This window comes from Portunus trituberculatus, chromosome 48, assembly GCF_017591435.1.
Source record: "Portunus trituberculatus isolate SZX2019 chromosome 48, ASM1759143v1, whole genome shotgun sequence".
Taxonomy (NCBI): domain Eukaryota; kingdom Metazoa; phylum Arthropoda; class Malacostraca; order Decapoda; family Portunidae; genus Portunus; species Portunus trituberculatus.
In genome coordinates, this window is record NC_059302.1 from 12,758,279 (window position 1) to 12,781,709 (window position 23,431).

At 37.9% G+C, this 23,431-nt stretch overlaps 1 protein-coding gene across 1 annotated transcript in view; it reads right to left on the minus strand.

Annotated features, from left to right (window-relative positions):
- Positions 1-23,431, minus strand: part of LOC123498861 (cilia- and flagella-associated protein 45-like) — a 65,592-nt gene that overhangs the window by 38,221 nt on the left and 3,940 nt on the right. The window contains 2 exon segments of the mRNA XM_045246341.1: positions 21,312-21,349; positions 21,352-21,430. Of these exon segments, the coding sequence (XP_045102276.1) occupies positions 21,312-21,349; positions 21,352-21,430 (117 nt within the window).

A 23,431-nucleotide genomic window follows, 5' to 3' on the forward strand; every position in this document is an offset into this window, starting at 1 on the left:
GATGTGGTGAATAAAAGCAAAGATGAGCCCAAATTTTTCAACAAGATTATAAATGGCAAAACGAAGAACAAGGAAACAATAGAAAAAAATAATCAAAGGAGGGAAGACATACCAAACAGAGAAGGAAATGTATGAAATAATGAATGAGAGTTTCAAAACAGTGTTCACTGCAGAAGAAGATTTCACAGAACCTAATAGGAAATTGCATTGCCAAGAATCACAAGAAATCACAGTGCACAAGGATACTGAAAGATTATTGGATAAGTTGGATGTCAGAAAAGCAATGGGCCAGATGGTATATCATGCTAGGTGTAAAAATGTAAAGAGCAACTACTGTATCCAATTTGGGAAATAATTACAAGTTCAATAAATGAAGGGAAAGTTCCACTAGAATGGAAGAGAGCCAATGTAATACTGATATTTAAAGGTGAAAAGGCAACTGAACCACTAAACTACAGACCAGTGTTGCTTACAAGTGTTTTGGAGAAGTTGTGTGAAATAATTATCAAAGAAAAATGGGTTAAACATCTAGAAGAGGAACAAGTCATATTGAACAGACAATTTGGGTACAGAACAGGGCAGTCATGTGTATCAAACTTATTAAGCTTCTACACGAGTTATTGCAGGACTGGAAAACAGAGACGGAAGGGTGGACATAGTTTACCTGGATACAAAAAAATCTTTTGATAAAGTCCCTCATGGAAGACTACTTTGGAAACTAGAGACCATAGAAAGACTGCGAGGAACTTTGCTAGAATGGACAAGAGATTATTTGAAGGATAGGGAGAGAGATCTGTGATCAGAGATACATACTGATCTTGGGATAAAGTAACAAGTGAAGTGCCACGAGGGTCAGTGTTAGAACCCATTATGTTTCAGATTTATGTAAATGACATTCACACTGGGGTAAACATTTATATTAACTTATTTGCTGATAATGCAAAGCTGCTGAGAGTTATAAAAACCAAGGAAGACTGTCTGCTGTTACAGGAAGATATAAACAAGATGTATGAGTGAAGCAAGAATTGGAGATTGGAGATTAATGCCAAGAAAAGAGCAAAAGAAGACCGGTATGAAACTATTCGATGGGAGAGGCACAAATAATGAAGACTAAAGTGGGAAAAAATCTTGGAGTGATTATACAGGAAAATCTGAGCCCTGAGAAACACAAAAGCAAGATATTTGGATTATCATATAAAATGTTGACTAATATAAGAGTGGCATTTCAATATATGGACAAAGATAGGATGAAAAAAATCATCACAAGCAGGATACGTCCAAAGCTGGAATATGCAGCATTGGTGTGGTCTCTGAGGTCTAAAAAGGATATAAAAAGATTATAAAAGGATACAGAAGATTGCTACAAATATTATGCCAGAACTAATGGTCCTAACATATGAAGAACAACAGAAGGAAATGGAACTATCAACCTTACAAGATAGAAGAGAAAGAGGGGACCTAATAACAATGTACAAGATAATCAATGGCATTGAAAAAATAGACAAGGAAGACCTTTTGCTGGTGACAGAAGAAGATGGAAGGACAAGAGGACATGTAAAGAAGATCAGGATGAGGCAGTGTGAAGGATATTGGAAAATACAGTTTTTCACACAATGGTGAAGTGGAATGCATTGAATAATGAAGTTGTTACAGCACATAATGTGCATAACTAAGAAAAATTGGATAAATGGAGACATGGAGACCGGACACTATGAGCCCGGCTTGAACCCTGTACAACATAACTAGGTAAATACACACACACACACACACAATGTTAAATGAGTTGAGAAAGGAGGCTTTGAAAAAAAATGAAGAGAGGACAGAAGAGGAGAAGAAAGAGTTTTTCTGGAGAATCTTGGATATGAGACTGAGGAAGTGGTTCATAACCCAGAAAAGTACAGCAAGAAAGGACTAAAGAAACTTACGTATGAGCGGAATGTAATGTATTCCAACATAAATGGAGTGATATCGGGGATTTTAGAACTCAACGATTACTTGAGGGACAAGAACCCAGATATTGTGGGTCTTACTGAAACAAAACTGAGAGAGGAGAAGACCTGATGATGGTTGGAGAAGGAAATATAATGTTTGGAAAAGAAATAGAGTAGGTAAGATGGGAGGAGGAGTGATGTTGCTGGTTAAAAAGATATAAAGGTGGATCAAGTGAAAGAAGGTATGGGAAAGGCAGAAGTGCTAAAGATCAGAGCAGAAACTAATGAAGGAAAAAGAGGCACTACATAGTGGTGTACGTACCACCTAAGACAAATGCATGGTCAGTACAGGAATATGAAGAAATGATAAGTGATACAGGAACATGTCTGGAAGAAATGTTGGGTGGCTGTGAACGAACTATAATGATGGGAGATTTTAATTGTAAAGAGGTGTGTTGGGAGGACTGGTCAATGGAAGGATCAGAGACAACATGGGAAATACACTATTGACACTGGCAATGGAAAATGTGTTAACTCAGTGGGTCAAAGAAGATACTAGGTTTGGAGGAGAGGAGCATCGTCAAGACTGGACTTGGTCTTTAGTACAGAGCCAATGGTCATTGAGGAGATGAGGGTGGAGTGCCCTTTAGCAAAGAGTGATCATGCAGTTTTGGAGTTCAAGGTGATAGATGAAGAGAAATCTAGAAGAAATGAAGAATATAAAGTGGGAAGATGGAATTATGCCAAGACAGATTTTGGAAACCTAAAGAAATTCTTTCAAGAGACAAATTGGATGAAATTCAAGAGTGCTAAGGAGCAAATGAAAAGTGGAAGGAATTTATAAAAATATACAAAGAAGGTGAGAAAAATTTGTACCAATAAGACAACATAGAGAAGTTGGAAAGCAGGACTGGTTTAACGATAGATGTGAAAAGGCTAGAACAAGAAAAGAGGATGCATGGAAGAGGTGGAGAAGGAAAAGACGGATTAAGCAGTGGGAAAGTTACAAAAGAGCAAGAAATGAATATGTGTTGATTAGAAGAGAAGAAAGAAAGAAACAAGAAAAGGATATAATTGATAAATGTAAAGACCAACCAAGGCTTTTTACAGACATGTGAACAACAACATCAAAAATAGAGAAAGTATTGAAAGTTTAGAAGTAAATGGAGTATGCAGTGAAGATCCCAGGAAATGGCAGAGGCTATGAATGGATGCTTTCGGAAGGTATTCACAAAGGAGACTGCTTTTGACAAACCACTGGTAATGGAACAGAAAGGGATTATGAAGGAGTTTCAAGTAACTGTGGAGGAGATCAAGAATATGATGGGGAGTTTAGAAGTGAGAAAAGCTGTGGGACCTGATGGGGTATCAGGATGGATTTTAAGAGAATGCAGGAGCAACTGGCAGAAAAAGTTTGTGAAGTAATTGATGCCTCATTAAGGGAAGGTGTAGTGCCCCAAGACTGGAAAAGAGCTAACATTGTCCCAATCTATAAATCAGGTAACAAGAGAGACCCATTGAACTATAGACCAGTGTCACTTACAAGTGTGGTAGCTAAGATGTGTGAGAGGGTGGTGAAGAATAGATGGACAGACTTCTTGGAGAAAAATGACATACTTTGTGAGTGTCAATTTGGTTTTAGAAAAGGGCGTTCATGCACGACAAACCTGATATGTTACTATTCGAGGGTGATAGATGTAATACAGGAAAGAGATGGTTGGGCTGATGGAATATATCTGGATTTAAAAAAGGCCTTTGATAAGGTACCACACCGGAGACTGATCTGGAAACTTGAAATGGTAGGAGGAGTGCATGGCAGTTTACTAAAATGGATGGAAGACTTTTGGTAGGAAGAGAAATGAGAACAATAATTAAGGACAGACCATCAGAATGGGGCTTGGTGGAGAGTGGAGTTCCACAGGGATCAGTGTTGGCACCAGTAATGTTCGCGTCTACATAAATGACATGGTGGATGGGGTGTCCAGTTATGTGAGCCTATTTGCAGGCGATGCAAAATTGTTAAGAAAAGTGAGATGTGACAAAGATTGCGAACTACTCCAGGAAGACTTGGACAGAATATGGAAATGGAGCTGTACATGGCAAATGGAGTTCAACACGACAAAATGCAAGAAAATAGAGTTTGGCAAGAGTGAAAGAAGAATCAGGAGTATGTACAAGATAGGAAATGAAGACATAAAACCAGTCATGAAGAAAAAGACCTTGGGGTGACAATTACCAATGACCTATCGCCAGAGACATATAAACAAAATAATTGGAGAAGTATTGAACTTATTGAGGAACATAAGAGTGGCGTTCGTATATTTAGATGAAGAAATGATGAAGAAAATAATTACTGCAATGATAAGACCGAGGCTTGAATATGCAACAATACAGTGGGCTCGAACTTAAAGAAACACATAAGGAAACTAGAGAAAGTACAGAGGGCTGCAACAAAATGGTGCCTGACTTAAGAGATTTGACTTATGAAGACAGACTGAAAAGAATGCAACTTCCGACCCTGGAAAACAGAAGAGAAAGGGAGACCTGATAGCAATATACAGAGTGATGATTGGCATGGAAAAATGGATAGGGAAGATCTGTGTATGTGGAATGAAAGAATGTCGAGAGGGCATGGGAAAAAACTAAAATGGCCACTTATAGGAGAGATGTGAAAAATATAGCTTCCCTCATAGAAGGGTGGAAGCATGGAATAGTTTAGACGTGGAAGTGGTCAACGCAAGGAATATTCATGATTTTAAGAAAAAGCTGGACATTAATAGATATGGAGCGGGACAACACGAGCATAGCTCTTTTCCGTATGTTACAATTAGGTAAATACAATTAGGTAAAACACACACACACACACACACACACACACACACACACACAAGACACACAGACAAATCAAATGTTAATGTGGAGTTAGCAGTAAATAGGTAGGATGTAAAGATTGTGGTGTGTGTGTGTGGATGTGTTGTGGTCTCAGAAAGATGGATGAGCTGAGTGTGGGGAAGACTGACTATGCAAAGAGATGAATTACAAAAAAAAAAAAAATGAAGGATATGAACTGTTGAGAAGCAAGAATGTCCAGGGAGGTGAAAACTGTAATGTTGGAAAATCATCTGGGAGCTGTTTACATCTGAACATGGCGGGATATTCGAAGAGAAATTAGACTTCACAGGCTTCAAGGTACAATGGAAAAGAGCGTCTATGTCAAGAAAATTCTGGAATTAGAAGGAAAATTGAAAAACTATTTGAAAAGTATGGCGAACTGGAAAAGAGTCATAACAATGTGCTGAAAGAGTGCGCTGAAATGAAGACAGAAAATGCAGTACTGAAAGAGGAAGTTAAGTTAATTAAAGTGAATTGCGACAAATGTGGAGAATCTTTAGGAAAAGTGATGGAGAAGCAGGCTGAATGGAAAAAAAGTCAGGAAGTGGAAAGAAAGGAGGTAAATTACAAAGTTGCAAGTCTGGAAAAGGAAATCAAAGAGTCTGGGGAGAAAACTTTGGGCCTTGCTGAAATTATAGATCAACAGATCATAGAAGAGAAGATTGCTGAGAAAGGCCTTTGATAAAGTACCACACAAAAGACTGATGTGGAAACTAAAGAAGATTGGAGGAGTAAATGATAAACTAGCAAAATGGATGGAAAATTACTTAGTGGGAAGAGAAATGAGAACAGTGGTGAGAGGAAGGAAGTCCGAGTGGAAAAAGGTAACCAGTGGAGTTCCACAAGGGTCAGTGCTTGGTCCCATCATGTTTTTGATTTATGTTAATGATATGCCAGTAGGAATTGACAGTTACATGAACATGTTTGCGGACGATACTAAAATTATGAGGAGAGTAAAGAATGTGGAAGATTGTAACAAGTTACAGGAAGATCTTGATAAAATATATGAGTGGAGTAAGGAGTGCCAGATGGAATTTAATATAGACAAGACCCATGTTATGAAAATGGGAAGAAGTAGATACAGACCAAACAGGGATTACAGGCTGGGTGATGAGAAAATTAAAGAGACCAATGAGGAGAAAGACTTAGGAGTAACCGTGCAAAACACTTTGTCACCGGAGAAACACATTAACAAGATTTTTTTGGAAAACATATAACATGCTTCAAAATATTGGCTTGCATTCCACTACCTAGATGAAGGAATGATGAAGAAGATATTATGTACCTTAATAAGACCCCAGTTAGAATATGCAGCTTGTGTCTGGTCACCGCATATGAAGAAAAATGTGAAGGTGGAAAGGGTACAGAGGCTGGCAACAAGGATGGTACCAGGACTCAGGGAGTTAGACTATGAGGAAAGACTGAGGAAGCTGGGGCTGACCACATTAGAAGAGAGAAGAACAAGAGGAGACATGATAACTATGTATAAATTGGTGAACAAGATTGACATACTGGATAGAGAGTTGATAAAGGTGACCATGAGTAATCATCTCCGAGGACATGGAAAAAAGCTAATAAAAGACATCTGTCTAAATGACGTGAGAAAATACAATTTCCCGCATCGTAGCATTGATAAGTGGAATAAACTGAGCAGTGATGTCGTTGATGCAGTGTGTGTCAATCAGATGAAAGAGAGATATGACAGGAATGGACAAGGAGACAGGACACAGAGAGCTTAGCTCGGGCCCTGTAATACACAAATAGGTAAATACAGATAGGTAAATACACACACAAACACACACACAACACTGTGGAAAAGTTGCTGACATCTGAGGAAACCGCTTCAAATGCATGACTTAGATGTATGTACAGATGGGAGACATAGGGTTCTCCTGTCTCCATAATAAATAAGTTTTGGATTGAATTGACGGAAAAATGGAGAGAAATGGAACCGAGTGGTGCAGCCAGACATATGACATCAAAACAAACATCATCTTGTGAAAATCAGTGATTTATTGAAACACCTGTAGAACTGAGGAGATTGACTGAGGATAATATGGATAAAGACTTTTCTGGATTTAGAGACGAAAGAGGCAATATGAGGAGGTTGATAAACATAGAAAGACAACAAATTATTATCAAATAGCCAATTTGGTTATAGAAAAGGTCGGTCATGTGTAACAAATTTATTGAGTTTCTACTCTAGAATAGTTGATAAAGTACAAGAGAGAGAGAGGGATGGATTGACTGTATTTATTTAGATTTAAAAAAGGCGTTTGATAAAGAGCCACATGAAAGATTACTATGGAAGTTAGGGAGAAAAGGGTGGCTTAAAAGGAAGCACATTGAGATGGATGAAAAATTACTTGTAGGGGAGAGAAATAAGGACGATAGTTAAAGATATGAAGTCCAAGTGGAGAACAGTAGACAGCGGAGCGCCAATATTTTTTCTCGTGTACATAAACGACATGCCAGAGGGAGTGAACAGCTACATAAAACTGTTTGCGGACAATGCGAAACTGTGCAGAGTCATTAAACAAAAAGAGGATTGTGAAATACTACAGGATCTGGAAATGGAGTAAAAAATGGGAGATGGAATTCATTGTGGACAAAAGCCATGTCATGGAAATGGGAAAGAGTGAAAGATGACCAGTGGGAATCTATAAGATGGGAGATGGAGTAGAACTAGAAAAAGTAAAAAAGGAAAAGGACTTGGGAGTGACAGTGGAAGAAAACAATCAACTGGTAAGCTATATTGATACAATTTTCAGAGAGACATATAATTTGCTAAGGAATATTGGATTAGCATTTCACTATATGGACAAAGAAATGATGAAGAAATTGATAAGTACTAAAATAAGACCTAGATTGGAATATGCAGGAGTTGTGTGGACCCCCATAAAAAGAAACACATAAGGAAATTGGAGAGACTGCAAAAAATGGCTACAAGAATGGTTCCAGAATTTAAAAGGATGACATATGAGGAGAGACTAAAAGCTATGGATCTACCAACCCTGGAACAGAGAAGAGAGAGAGGGGATCTGATACAAGTTTATAAATTGATTAACGGAATGGATCAAGTGGATAATGAGAAACTAATCCTGAGAGAAGAATATGACATTCGAAGCACAAGATCGCATAGTAAGAAACTGAGGAAGGGAAGATGTCTGAGAGATGTTAAAAAATTTAGTTTCTGCAAAGATGTGTTGAGACTTGGAACAGTTTGAGTGAGGAAATGGTGTCAGCAAAGAGTGTACATAGTTTGAAAGAAAAATTGGATAAGTGTAGATATGGAGATGGGGCCACATGAGCATAAAGCCCAGGCCCTGTAAAACTACAACTAGGTAAATACAACTAGGTAAATACACACACACACACACACACACACACACACACACACACACACACACAAACACACAGGACTGGTTTAACGATAGATGTGAAAAGGCTAGAACAAGAAAAGAGGATGCATGGAAGAGGTGGAGAAGGAAAAGACGGATTAAGCAGTGGGAAAGTTACAAAAGAGCAAGAAATGAATATGTGTTGATTAGAAGAGAAGAAGAAAGAAACAAGAAAAGGATATAATTGATAAATGTAAAGACCAACCAAGGCTTTTTACAGACATGTGAACAACAACATCAAAAATAGAGAAAGTATTGAAAGTTTAGAAGTAAATGGAGTATGCAGTGAGGATCCCAGGAAATGGCAGAGGCTATGAATGGATGCTTTCGGAAGGTATTCACAAAGGAGACTGCTTTTGACAAACCACTGGTAATGGAACAGAAAGGGATTATGAAGGAGTTTCAAGTAACTGTGGAGGAGATCAAGAATATGATGGGAGTTTAGAAGTGAGAAAAGCTGTGGGACCTGATGGGGTATCAGGATGGATTTTAAGAGAATGCAGGGAGCAACTGGCAGAAAAAGTTTGTGAAGTAATTGATGCCTCATTAAGGGAAGGTGTAGTGCCCCAAGACTGGAAAAGAGCTAACATTGTCCCAATTTATAAATCAGGTAACAAGAGAGACCCATTGAACTATAGACCAGTGTCACTTACAAGTGTGGTAGCTAAGATGTGTGAGAGGGTGGTGAAGAATAGATGGACAGACTTCTTGGAGAAAAATGACATACTTTGTGAGTGTCAATTTGGTTTTAGAAAAGGGCGTTCATGCACGACAAACCTGATATGTTACTATTCGAGGGTGATAGATGTAATACAGGAAAGAGATGGTTGGGCTGATGGAATATATCTGGATTTAAAAAAGGCCTTTGATAAGGTACCACACCGGAGACTGATCTGGAAACTTGAAATGGTAGGAGGAGTGCATGGCAGTTTACTAAAATGGATGGAAGACTTTTTGGTAGGAAGAGAAATGAGAACAATAATTAAGGACAGACCATCAGAATGGGGCTTGGTGGAGAGTGGAGTTCCACAGGGATCAGTGTTGGCACCAGTAATGTTCGGTCTACATAAATGACATGGTGGATGGGGTGTCCAGTTATGTGAGCCTATTTGCAGACGATGCAAAATTGTTAAGAAAAGTGAGATGTGACAAAGATTGCGAACTACTCCAGGAAGACTTGGACAGAATATGGAAATGGAGCTGTACATGGCAAATGGAGTTCAACACGACAAAATGCAAGAAAATAGAGTTTGGCAAGAGTGAAAGAAGAATCAGGAGTATGTACAAGATAGGAAATGAAGACATAAAACCAGTCATGAAGAAAAAGACCTTGGGGTGACAATTACCAATGACCTATCGCCAGAGAGACATATAAACAAAATAATTGGAGAAGTATTGAACTTATTGAGGAACATAAGAGTGGCGTTCGTATATTTAGATGAAGAAATGATGAAGAAAATAATTACTGCAATGATAAGACCGAGGCTTGAATATGCAACAATACAGTGGGCTCCGAACTTAAAGAAACACATAAGGAAACTAGAGAAAGTACAGAGGGCTGCAACAAAAATGGTGCCTGACTTAAGAGATTTGACTTATGAAGACAGACTGAAAAGAATGCAACTTCCGACCCTGGAAAACAGAAGAGAAAGGGGAGACCTGATAGCAATATACAGAGTGATGATTGGCATGGAAAAAATGGATAGGGAAGATCTGTGTATGTGGAATGAAAGAATGTCGAGAGGGCATGGGAAAAAACTAAAAATGGCCACTTATAGGAGAGATGTGAAAAAATATAGCTTCCCTCATAGAAGGGTGGAAGCATGGAATAGTTTAGACGTGGAAGTGGTCAACGCAAGGAATATTCATGATTTTAAGAAAAAGCTGGACATTAGTAGATATGGAGACGGGACAGTACGAGCATAGCTCTTTTCCCGTATGTTACAATTAGGTAAATACAATTAGGTAAATACACACACATGGTTGGGCTGATGGAATATATCTGGATTTAAAAAAGGCCTTTGATAAGGTACCACACCGGAGACTGATCTGGAAACTTGAAATGGTAGGAGGAGTGCATGGCAGTTTACTAAAATGGATGGAAGACTTTTTGGTAGGAAGAGAAATGAGAACACTAATTAAGGACAGACCATCAGAATGGGGCTTGGTGGAGAGTGGAGTCCCACAGGGATCAGTGTTGGCACCAGTAATGTTGCGGTCTACATAAATGACATGGTGGATGGGGTGTCCAGTTATGTGAGCCTATTTGCAGACGATGCAAAATTGTTAAAAAAAGTGAGATGTGACAAAGATTGCGAACTACTCCAGGAAGACTTGGACAGAATATGGAAATGGAGCTGTACATGGCAAATGGAGTTCAACACGACAAAATGCAAGAAATTAGAGTTTGGCAAGAGTGAAAGAAGAATCAGGAGTATGTACAAGATAGGAAATGAAGACATAAAACCAGTCATGAAGAAAAAGACCTTGGGGTGACAATTACCAATGACCTATCGAGAGAGACATATAAACAAAATAATTGGAGAAGTATTGAACTTATTGAGGAACATAAGAGTGGCGTTCGTATATTTAGATGAAGAAATGATGAAGAAAATAATTACTGCAATGATAAGACCAAGGCTTGAATATGCAACAATACAGTGGGCTCGAACTTAAAGAAACACATAAGGAAACTAGAGAAAGTACAGAGGGCTGCAACAAAATGGTGCCTGACTTAAGAGATTTGACTTATGAAGACAGACTGAACAGAATGCAACTTCTGACCCTGGAAAACAGAAGAGAAAGGGGAGACCTGATAGCAATATACAGAGTGATGATTGGCATGGAAAAATGGATAGGGAAGATCTGTGTATGTGGAATGAAAGAATGTCGAGAGGGCATGGGAAAAACTAAAATGGCCACTTATAGGAGAGATGTGAAAAATATAGCTTCTCATAGAAGGGTGGAAGCATGGAATAGTTTAGACGTGGAAGTGGTCAAGCAAGGAATATTCATGATTTTAAGAAAAAGCTGGACATTAGTAGATATGGAGACGGGACAGTACGAGCATAGCTCCTTTGTATGTTACAATTAGGTAAATACAATTAGGTAAATACACACAGGTAGCTCAGTGGTTAGAGCGCTGGCTTCACAAGAGAGGAGATTGATTCAGCTGGGTGGAGATATTTGGGTGTATCTCCTTTCACGTGTAGTGTTCACCTAGCAGTGAGTAGGTACAGGATGTAAATCGAGAAGTTGTGACCTTGTTGTTGTGTGGTGTGTGCCTGGTCTCAGGCCTATGAAGATCGGAAATAATGAACTCTGAGCTCGTTCCGTAGAGAAACGTCTGGCTGTCTCGTCAGATACTGCAGCAGATCAAACAGTGAAACACACACACACTACAAAAAATGGCTACAAGAATGGTTCCAGAATTTGAAGGGATGACATATGAGGAGAGACTAAAGGCTATGGATCTGCCAACCCTGGAACAAAGAAGAGAGAGAGGAGATCTGATACAAGTTTATAAATTGATCAACGGAATGGACCAAGTGGATAATGAGAAACTGATCCTGAGAGAAGAATATGGCATTCGAAGCACAAGATTGCATAGTAAAAAGCTGAGAAAAGGAAGATGTCTGAGAGATGTTAAAAAATATAGTTTCCTGCAAAGATGTATTGAGACGTGGAACAGTTTAAATGAAGTGTGTTTAAACGAGTGTGTATACTTTTAAGGTAAGATTGGATAAGTGTAGATATGGAGACGGGGCCACATGAGCATAAAGCCCAGGCCCTGTAAAACTAGAACTAGGTAAATACAACTAGGTAAATACACCAGACGCAGTCGAGGAAGGACGCAGTGGCGTCGCTCTCAACTGATCTTCACTACCTGTTGTATAGTATTTGCAGTGGCCTGGGCAAGTAGTGTAGACTCGTTTTTCATGAAATCAAGTGTCAGAGAAGAGTAAAGAAGAGATTCCATCTAAATGCAGGTATGAGACTAGGGAAAGAATGAAAGATGATGATGACTATGTTGATGAGGGAGTAAGTGCATTCAAAGGTTTTGATACGGCAAATACTTCACTATTTAAGAGAGTGTTGACTATTGAATATAAACTAGATAAATGGATAAAGGAGAGTATGGGAATGAAAGAGAATGAAAAACAGGAAAAAGAGTTTAAAAAACTGAGAGAAAGGGTAAAAAAAGTGGAAGAAAACGAAGCTAGGCTAATAGCGGAAAACGAAGAACTGAAAAAGGAAGTAGCTAACTACAAGAAGCAGATGGAAGAAGGACTCGGTAAAGCCGAGAAAGAAAAAGAGAAGCTGAAAGATCTAATAAACAAAGAAGAGGAAAGAGTACAGAACGTGATTAAAAAAGAAGTACAAGCATGGAGAGTCCAAGATAAGAAAGATAAGGATGATTTTCAGGAGGTGATTCAAGAACAACTAAAAGAAAGAGATGAAAAATATGACAAACAAAATGGTAGGAGTCCTCAAGACTAAAGAAAATCTAGTTTGAAAAATTGCGGAAAAAAAAGTGTAATCGTATTTGGATTAAAAGAAAAAAATATAAAATATAAACCAAGAAGAGAAAAAGAAGAATTGAAATCAATCAAAGACCTACTAAAAAATCTAAACGACGAAGATAGGCAGAACTTAGAAGAAGAAGTAGAAGAAATAAACAGAATGGGACCATATCAAGAAGGAAAAACGAGACCAATTAAAATACTACTAAAATCTCAAGCAGCAACAGAAGAAATATTATATAGAACAACTAAACTCAGAGAAACAGAAGGTTGCAAGATATATATATATATATATATATATATATATATATATATATATATATATATATATATATATATATATATATATATATATATAAAGAAAAACAGAAATGAGGAAGAAAGAAAGAGATGCAACAAACTGGTGGCAGCAGTACGGGAGAAAAATAATGAAAGGTCAGAAGAGGAAAAAAAGGCATTTTTTTGGGAGAATTCTAGGAGACAGGATAAGGAAATGGTATATAAAAGAGAAGGAAGAGGAAAAAGTGGAACAAGTTTAACTAAAAGTGATAAAGGCAAGAGACTAAAAATGACGTATACGAACATAGACAGGGTTTTATCAAGTAAATTAGAATTAAGAGATTACACAAAGAAAGAAGAACTGGATATTGTATGGCTGGCTGAAACAAAACTAAATGAGGCAATCAAAATGGACTTGGATAATAGGTATAATGTATGGAGGAGAGACAGAGGGGGTAAAGGAGGAGGAGGAGTCATGATAATGTCAAGGAAGGAGATGGTGGTAAACCAAGTGGAATGTGGGGAAGGAAAAGCAGGTCTTTTCTCGGTAAGGCCTATAGTGCCTGTAGGCACACTTGAAGAGTGTATGAGAAGCGCTGTTCAGCTTCCGCCCATTAGTGGCGCAGGCAATTTTATTTATAGTGGTACATATTAGGATATCACCAAAGCTCATCTTGAGTGTAACCAAGAACCTGGGTATCATGGTGACATGTAGAAGTAACTTTAAACCACTGACAAATGGCAAAGTGTTTTAAGGCTGTGCGTGGTGGGATTCGAACCACGCATGGAGTGCTGGATAGCTCACCACCTTATCCACTACGCCACCGCCTGGGGGAAATACTGTATATTAAGATGCATATTAATAAAAAAAGAGCTAACAATCATTGTAACATATGTGCCACCAAAAAAAATTTATGGACCAATCAAGAATATAAAGACATGATAGATGACACAATAAGGAGTCTAACGAGAATCATTAAGGAAAGGAGAAAAGTGATAATAGTAGGAGATTTCAACTGTAAAGAAGTGGACTGGGAAAATTATGAAAGTGGTATGGGGGAAGAAACCTGGGGAGAAAGATTCCTGAACCTAATGATAGATAATATGAGGGACCAAAGAGTAAAGGAAAACACAAGATTCAGAGGAAATGATGAACCAGCAAGATTGGACCTAGTTTTTACAAGGGGTATACAAATGAATGATGATATAAGATATAAGTGCCCATTGGGAAAGAGTGATCATGTAATATTAGAAATGGATATAGAAGAGGGAAAGGAAGATAAAGATGAATCATACAAAGGGGACTGATTAAATTATAGAAAGGCTGATATTGAGAATCTCAAGAACTATTTCAAATAGGGGCCGCCGTGGTACAGTGGAACCATGCGTGCTTTGCGGTCCAAGGGGTCTCCAAGCGCACGGGTTCGAATCCTGTCCACGGTCCGAGTGTAGGTTGGGCATCCTCACTGGGAACGGTTTCTAGCGGTGGGCTTTGAGATAGGAGGTACCACAAAAAGTATCCCCTTTAGCCCAGAAATTCCCGTGAAAAGCCCACATGGTATATAAAAAAAAAAAAATACACTAACTGGGAGGAAAAAGAAAACTCTGAGGGAGTGCAAGAGAAATATAACTTATTTTTGGAAATATACAAAACAGGAGTCAGAGAATATGTCCTGAAATATAGACCTAAAGTGTGCCAGTGTGGTAGTTGTTGTAAAACAGGGGTAGCATGGAGACACCTGAGTCCATTATGAAAGTGTATTTACGGTAGCACAATACACAACAAGTGTAAACTGAGCGAAACGAGAGGCAGGAGGCGTAGCGTGTCTGCCTCAGACGGCGGCGACCGAGGACTGAGGGGAAAGACGTGACGTCAGAGAGAAAGGGAGTATGGGAAAAACAAAGGACATGCTAACACCAGGGCAAAGGAGAAAAGGGATGGAGCATGGAAAAGGTGGAGAAATAGAAATGCAGTAAAGAAGGCAAACTTCAAGATAGCAAGAAATGAATATGTTAAAGTGAGGAAGGAAGAGGAGAGGATCTATGAAAAGGACATAGTCGAAAAATGCAAGGAGCAACCAAAATTGTTCTACAGATTCATAAACGGAAAAATAAGACAAAAAGAAACAATAGAAAGGCTAAAAGGAGAAAATGGGATAGTGGAAGACCCAAAAAGTATGGCAGAACTGTTAAATAATAAGTTCCAGGAGGTCTTTACTAAGGAATCCAAATTTGAAAGGCCACAGGGTAATAGAGAGACTATCTATATGGAAGAGATTAAAGTAACCAAGCTTGAAATAAAAGAATTAATGAAGGAATTGGATGAAAAAAAGGCAATGGGACCAGATGAAGTCTCAGGCAGAATACTGAAAGAATGTAGGGAAGAACTAGCAAGTCCTATACACAACATCATAAAATGCTCAATAGAAAATGAAACAGTACCAATGGAATGGAAAAGAGCTGAGGTGGTTCCCATATATAAGAGCGAAAGGAAGGAAGGAAGAACGTCTAAATTACAGACCAGTATCACTAACTAGTGTAATATGTAAGATGTGTGAAAGAGTAATAAAGAAACAATGGATTGAGTTCCTTGAAGACAACAAATTACTATCAAATAGCCAGTTTGGCTTTAGAAAAGGTCGGTCGTGTGTAACAAATTTACCGAATTTCTACTCTAGAATAGTTGATAGGGTACAAGAGAGAGAGAGGGATGGGTTGATTGTATTTACTTGGATTTAAAAAAGGCATTTGATGATAAAGTGCCACATGCAAGGTTACTGTGGAAATTAGAGGAGAAGGGTGGTTTAAAAGGAAACACATTGAGATGGATGGAAAATTATTTGAGGGGGAGAGAAATAAGGACGGTAGTCAAAGATATGAAGTCCAAGTGGAGAGCAGTAGAAAGCGGAGTGCCACAGGGGTCAGTATTGGCGCCAATACTTTTTCTCTTTTATATAAATGACATGCCAGAAGGAGTGAATAGATACATAAATCTATTTGCAGACGATGCGAAACTGTGCAGTTATAAAGCAAAAAGAGGATTGTGAAATACTGCAAGAAGACCTAAATAAGATCTGAGAATGGAGTAAAAAGTGGGAGATGGAATTCAATGTGGACAAAAGCCAAGTCATGGAAATGGGAAAGAGTGAAAGATGACCAGTGAGAATCTATAAGATGGGAGATGGAGTAGAACTGGAAAAAATAAAAAAGGAAAAGGATTTGGGAGTAACAATGGAAGAAAATAATTAACCGGCAAGCCATATTGATAAAATTTTCAGAGACGTACAATTTGCTAAGGAATATTGAAATAGCATTTCACTACATGGACAAAGAAATGAAAAAACTGATAAGTACTGTAATAAGACCCAGATTGGAATATGCAGGAGTAGTGTGGACCCCTCACAAAAAGAAACACATAAGGAAGCTGGAGAGACTACAAAAAATGACTACAAGAATGGTCCCAGAACTTGAAGGGATGACATATGAGGAGAGACTAAAGGCTATGGATCTTCCAACATTGGAGCAGAGAAGGGAGAGAGGGGATCTCATACAAGTTTATAAATTGATAAATGGAATGGACTAAGTGGACAATGAGTATCTGATCCTGAGAGAAGAAAATGCCAGTTGAAGCACAAGATCGCATAGTAAGAAGCTGAGGAAGGGAAAATGTGTAAGAGATATTAAAAAGTATAGTTTCCCGCAAAGATGTATTGAGACGTGGAACAGTTTGAATGAAGAAGTAGTGTCTGCAACAAGTGTGCATACTTTTAAAATAAGATTGGATTAGTGTAGATATGGAGATGGGGCCACAGGAGCATAAAGCCCAGGCCCTGTAAAACTACAACTAGGTAAATACACACATGAGATGCGGTCGAGGAAGGACGCAGTACCATCGCTCCCAAGAATCAGCTGATCTCCAATACCTGTTGTTTAGGTTTGCAGTGACCTGGGCGAGTAGTGTAGACTCGTTTTTCATGAATACAGTGTTACAAAATCATGAGTAAGGAAGAGATTCCATCTAAATGCAGGTATGAGACACGGGAAAGAATGAAAGATTAGTAAAGAAACAGGAAAATGAAGTGATAGAATTGAAAGGTGAACATCTCAAATGAAAAAAGGAAAGAGGTAGAAAAGCTAGTTTTAGAGAAATCATGGAAATAAATTAAAGAAAAGGTAGACCAAACCCAAGAGATAGTGAAAGTAATCAATCAAAAGGAATCAATGGTAAGAGATATAGCAGACAAGAAGAAAAATATGGTATGAATGAAGAAAAGGAACCTGTAAAATCAAAGAGGGAGAAAGAATGTAAAATCAGAGGGAGAAAGAACAAAAAACAAAGGTAGCAGAGGATGTTGTAATAAATGTTCAGGGAGAAGGTGAGGCCTAGGAGAGTAAAACTGAGGAAGTACACAGACTAGGAAAATACACGGAGGGAAGAAGACAACTGAAAGTCAAATTTGGAGCACAAACAGCAGCATCAGAGATATCACATGCATGGACATTGGACAAAACACAAAAATTCAAGAAAATTTGGATAAAATGGGACATGAATAAAGAGGATAGAGAGATAAGATAAATGAACTTATGAGGGAAAAAAAAAAAAAAAAAAAAAAAAAAAAACGGAGGAAGAGAAGAAAAAGTTCTACTGGAAAGTCAAGGACGAGAGGATGAGGATGTGGTATCTAACAAGGAAAGAATAAGAGGAGTCAGTAATGTAAGTAGAAGTGTAAAATAGTTAGTAGTGTATACAAACATAAATAAAATAATATAAATGTTGCATAAAGCTGATAAGTACACTATGATAAAGCAGCCAGATACCATGGGTGTTACAGAAATTAAACTAAATGAGCTTGCAGAAAATATGAATGTTGGAGATGGAAATTATAACATGAGGTTACGATCTAGGAATAGTAAGAAAGAAAGAGGAGTGATGTTACTGACCTAGAAGAATACAGCAATGGAAAATGTAGAGATGGGAGAAAGTATGGTGGACGTAATTAAAATTAAGATAAAAGGAAAGGGAGAGGGAAAAAGAGATTTTGCAATAGTATATGTACCACCAAAAACTAATGCATGGAATCAAGATGAGTATAAAGAAATGTTGAGAGATACAGGAAGTTATTTAAAAACATATTGTAGGAAAGTAAGAATGAACACTTTTAGCTGATTTCAATTGCAAAGAGGTATGCTGGGAAAACTGCTGAACTCTGGAAGGAGGAGAAGAGTCATGGGGATATACACTAGTAAACCTAATAATGATTAACAGTATGACAGTGGATTGGGGAAACTACAAGAGTTGGAAGAAATGAGAAGGCATTGAAGCTTGACTTACTGTTTATGAAAGAGATTGACATAATTGAAGAAATAAATTATCAGTGCTCTCTAGGTAAAAGCGACCATCTATTAATTGAATTTAGCCTAGACAGTGGCTCAACAGTACACAGGAATGAACTTCACAAAAATGGAGGATATAATTACAGAAAGCCAGTTGAGTGGAATCAACTAAACACAGCAAATAATGTACAGGGAAAGTGGGACATATTTATGAACATTTATAATGAAGGGAATTAACAGATATATTAGAAAAATCAGATCCAGTGATTGGGAGAGAAAGGGAGACTGATATAACACAAAATGTAAGTTAGCAAAAGCGATAAAGGAATAGATGGAGGAAAAGAGGACATAATAATTGGGAAGAACTTAAGGTAGTAAAAAATGAATATGTCCAAACCCTAAGAGAGGAACAAAAGAACTATGTGATAGATAAATATAGTTGACAAATGCAAAAATGAGCTGAAACTTTTATAGATGTGTTAATGGGAAAAGAAAAAAAAAAGCAAACAATTGATAGATTGAAAGTTGATTATGTCACATTCAAGGAAGCAAGATCACAGGCTGAAATAATGAATAGGTGCTTCCAATCAGTATTCACCAAAGAAAATAAGTTTGAAGGAGCAAGAACACAGCACAAGGACAAGGAAATGAGGGAGATCCATGTGGAAGTCAAAGAAATCAAGATTATGAAAATGTTGGATGTGAATAAGGCTGAAGGACCAGATGGGATGTCAAATTGGATACTGAGGGAATGTAATGACCAGCTGGAAGAGATATTACATAGTATGTTCTTTTAAGGAAAGAAAAGTCCTCCTAGACTCAAAAAGGACCAATATTGTACCAATTTTCAGGAAAGATAACAAAGAAGAACCACTGAAATACAGACCAGTGTCCCTAACAAGCATGGTTGGAAATATAGTGGAAAAAATAATTAAAAACAGATGGATGCAATAGCTAGAAGAGTCACATACATTAACTGGACAACAATTTTATTTCAGAAGTGGAAGATTTTATGTCACAAACTTAATGAGTTTCTAAAGTAGAGCAATAGATATTAATTCAGGAGAGGGACAAATGAGCAGACTGTGTCTACTTGGATCTAAAAAAGGCTTTTGATAAAGTACCGCATCAGAGACTGCTATGGAAAATTAAAAATGTAGGTTGTTAACAGGGAAAAGTACTGGATAGGATAACAGATTTCTTAAAAGACAGAGGAATGAGAACATTGATAAAAGGTGAAGACTCAAAATGGTGTAAAGTTATAAGTGGAGTTCCATAGAGAATAGTCCTGGCCCTAGTAATGCTCACAATGTATATCAATGATATGGTAGACAATGTGGACAGTTATATAAGCTTATTTGCAGATGACGCCAAGTTACTGATATGTGGAAAACATGCTGCAGAAAGACTTGAATAAAATACTGAATGGAGCAAGAAAGGGAAATGGAGTTTAATGCAAAAAAGTGCAAGTGATGGAACTAGGGAAAAGCAAAAGAAGACATACAAGATCTTTCACTATGGGAGTGATAGAAATTAAAAAAATAAAAGAGGCGAAAGACCTAGATATTACAATAAATGACAATTTATCACCAGAAAAACATGTAACCAATATAGTTGGGGAAACATATAAGAGTTAATTTACTAAGAAAAATGGAATGGGCATTTGCCTACACAGATGAAGAGATTATGAGATAAATAATAGAATACATGATTTGACCTAAACTAGAATATGCTGCACTTATATGGTCACTGTTTAATAAAAAAAAGATATAAGGAAGACAGAAAGGATTCAGAGTTACAACCAAAATGGTTCTAAGTTTGAGAGACCAAACTTATGAGGACTGATCAAAGAGATTAAAACTTCCAACATTGCAAGAGGAGAGAGAGACCTAATTGCTAGATACAGGGCATGGAAGGGGATGGAACAAGTTGACAAAGATGACCTATTGGTGTGGGACTCAAGAAATACAAGGGAACACAGCATGAATTTGAAAAAAGACCATGTGTAAAAAAGACATTAACAGGTAGTTTTCAAAGAAGCATAGAAATATGGAACTATTTGGATGAAACAATGGTTCAAGCAAGAAATATTCATGACTTTAAGGCTAAACTGGACAACTACAGGTAGGGAGACAGGACAGCATGAGCATAGCTCTTTTCCTGTAAAACACAACTATATAAACACATACCACAGATGAGAGAGAGAGAGAGAGAGAGAGAGCAAAGGAGGGATAGAACTGTCCCCCCCCTCCCCCTTTCCATGAAAGATTATGGAGCAATGAAGGAGGGTTATGGAGGATAAGGGACAGACCATAGAAGGGGGAAACTATGATGTGAGCTTTACCCAAAGAGACTTCCTCATTCTAGACAGAAGGTGGTGCTTAGTGTAGATCATTTACATGATTGGTGAGAACAGGGATGGTGCAAGGAGCAACAGAATCTCAAGGGCAGCATACATAGTCTTTACTTAGAACAGAGTATGGAATCACTCAACAACAGCAGAAACAAAATAAAGTTTTGATACCCACACAAGTGTCACTGTATATGCTACTGGGGCTTCATGACACTCTGTACATATCCATCATATTGAAAGAGGTTAAAGGAAAGGGTAGCAATATTGCTGTTGGTGTGTGATATACCTGAACACCAAACCCATACTCAACCATTTTTATATGGCCTTTGTTGACTTTTAAAAACAAGGGACTCTTAGGGCATAACACTATAATCTGTACTGTTAATTTTTGCATTCATCAGACCAAAGCTGAGTTTCATGATACAAAAGTGCAAATCCACAGAATCCTGAAAACCATTCGAGCAAACTTTATATAGCAAAGACTAGAACTTTTAGTTAATATTTCACATTTTCTCAACAATAAGATAATGACAATACATAATGAATGCAATATCTTACACACTGTTTATTTGTACTTAAATCTGCTTTTGCAGAATACCTCATGAGCAGCGTGCCTTACAGCATCCAAGTGGGCTCGGTGAGTACCACTGCGGGGGGACATGAGTGGGCACTGCGACAAGTCAGCTGGCGAACACTATCCCGCCCTACAACCACCACCTGCAACACCAACAATAACACATGAAGAAAGGGCAAATAAAAGATAATGCAAGAGTGATATTAAAAAAAAATATCCCTTATCAGTTCTCAAAAAATTAACTTGTTTTCAACTGTCAGATTTTTTTCTTAAACACACACACACACACACACTGATTCTGAGTGAAGAATATGACATTAGAAGCACAAGATCGCATAGTAAAAAACTGAGGAAGGGAAGATGTCTGAGAGATGTTAAAAAATATAGTTTCCCGCAAAGATATGTTGAGACTTGGAACAGTTTGAGTGAGGAAGTGGTGTCAGCAAAGAGTGTGCATAGCTTTAAAGAAAATTGGATAAGTGTAGATATGGAGATGGGGCCACACGAGCGTAAAGCCCAGGTCCTATAAAACTACAACTAGGTAAATACAACTAGGTAAATACACACTGATATCGCAAGGAGAGGACGTGCTGAATGGCTCCCAGGGAACAAGCTACAACAGACATTGGAGCCTGACCTAGAAATATGTACAGGGGGGAGTAGGGGGCCATAGGGTTCTCCAGTCTTCATAATAAATAATTTTTTGGATTGTACACAGATAAAAATGGACAGAGAAGCGGAACCGAGTGGTGCAGCCAGACGTATAACACAATCAAAACAAACACCAACGAGTGAGAATCCATGATTTATTGAAACACCTGTGGGACTCAGGAGACTGACTGAAGACAATAAGGATAAAGACTTTTCTGGATTTAGGGACGAAAGAGGAAATATGAGGAGATTGATCAATGGAGAAAGAGTGTTAAGATACTTGAAGGAAGTGATGTCGAGTTTAATAGACAAGCAAGAAAGACTAACAATGGAAAACACAGAGCAGAGATTAAGATTAGTTGAATGTGAGAATGTTAATGTAATCAATCAAGGCTTGAAGGAGGAGACACAGGAGATAGAGAAACAAAGTGATATACTAAGAATTACATGTCAAGTCTAGAAAAACTCCTTAAGGAGCTTATAGGTAAAAGTACAGGATGGGATTGAGGACAGGGTGGAAGGTGGATTGGGTGAAAACAAGCTGAAGGAATTACGAAATGCATGGAAACAAGAACAAGAAGAGGAAAAAGTTAAATTAGAGGTAGTAAAGAGACAAATTCAGGAAAACGCAAAAGACACTGTAATACAAGTAATTAAGAAGAAAGAAGATTTACGTAGTACGTGATACAGTAGATAAGAGGAAATGTTTTGTGATTTTTGGGATGAAGGAAAAGAAAAATTCAAATAAGTTCATGAGAGAATGTGGAGAGAGAATTGGCCAAAACTATTATCAAACAGGTCCAAGACAGCACACAGGAGCTGGACCAGAAGGTGAAGTGATTAGGTTGGAAAGGTTTAGTGAGAGGGGTAAGAGACCAATGAAAGTGAAAAATGAGATCCCAAGTGGCGGTGGAAGAAATTATGACAAAGAAAGGGAAACTGAACATAAAGACATTTGGATAAAAAGAGATATGAACCTAGAGGAGAGGGAAAAAGAGAAAGTGCTCAGAAATGAAGATAAGGAAAAAAATTAGAGAAGGATGGAGATCGAGAAAAAGATTTTCTACTGGAAGGTTCTGGATATGAGACTAAAGAAGTGGTATCTACAGAAGAAGGAGGAGGTCATGAAGAAGGCAAGAAATTAAGAGTGACTTATACTAATATAGATGGGCTGTTATCTAGCTTGTTGGAGTTTAAGGATTATTTGAAAGAGAAAAACCCGGATGTTATGCATTGTTTCAACAAAACTATGAGCAGAGATCCATGTAAATCTTAAGGAAGAGGGATACAATAGCTGGAGAAGAAACATGAAAGGTAAAGGGGGAGGAGGAGAGCTAATAATATATGTGTGGAGGATGTGCAATATTGTGAGGGCAAGGTGGAAGTAATGGGAATAACAATCAAAACAAAGGAATTGGGAAAAAGAAAAATCATAGTTACATATGCGCCACCTAAGACAAATACATGGGGAACTGAGAAACATAAAGATATGC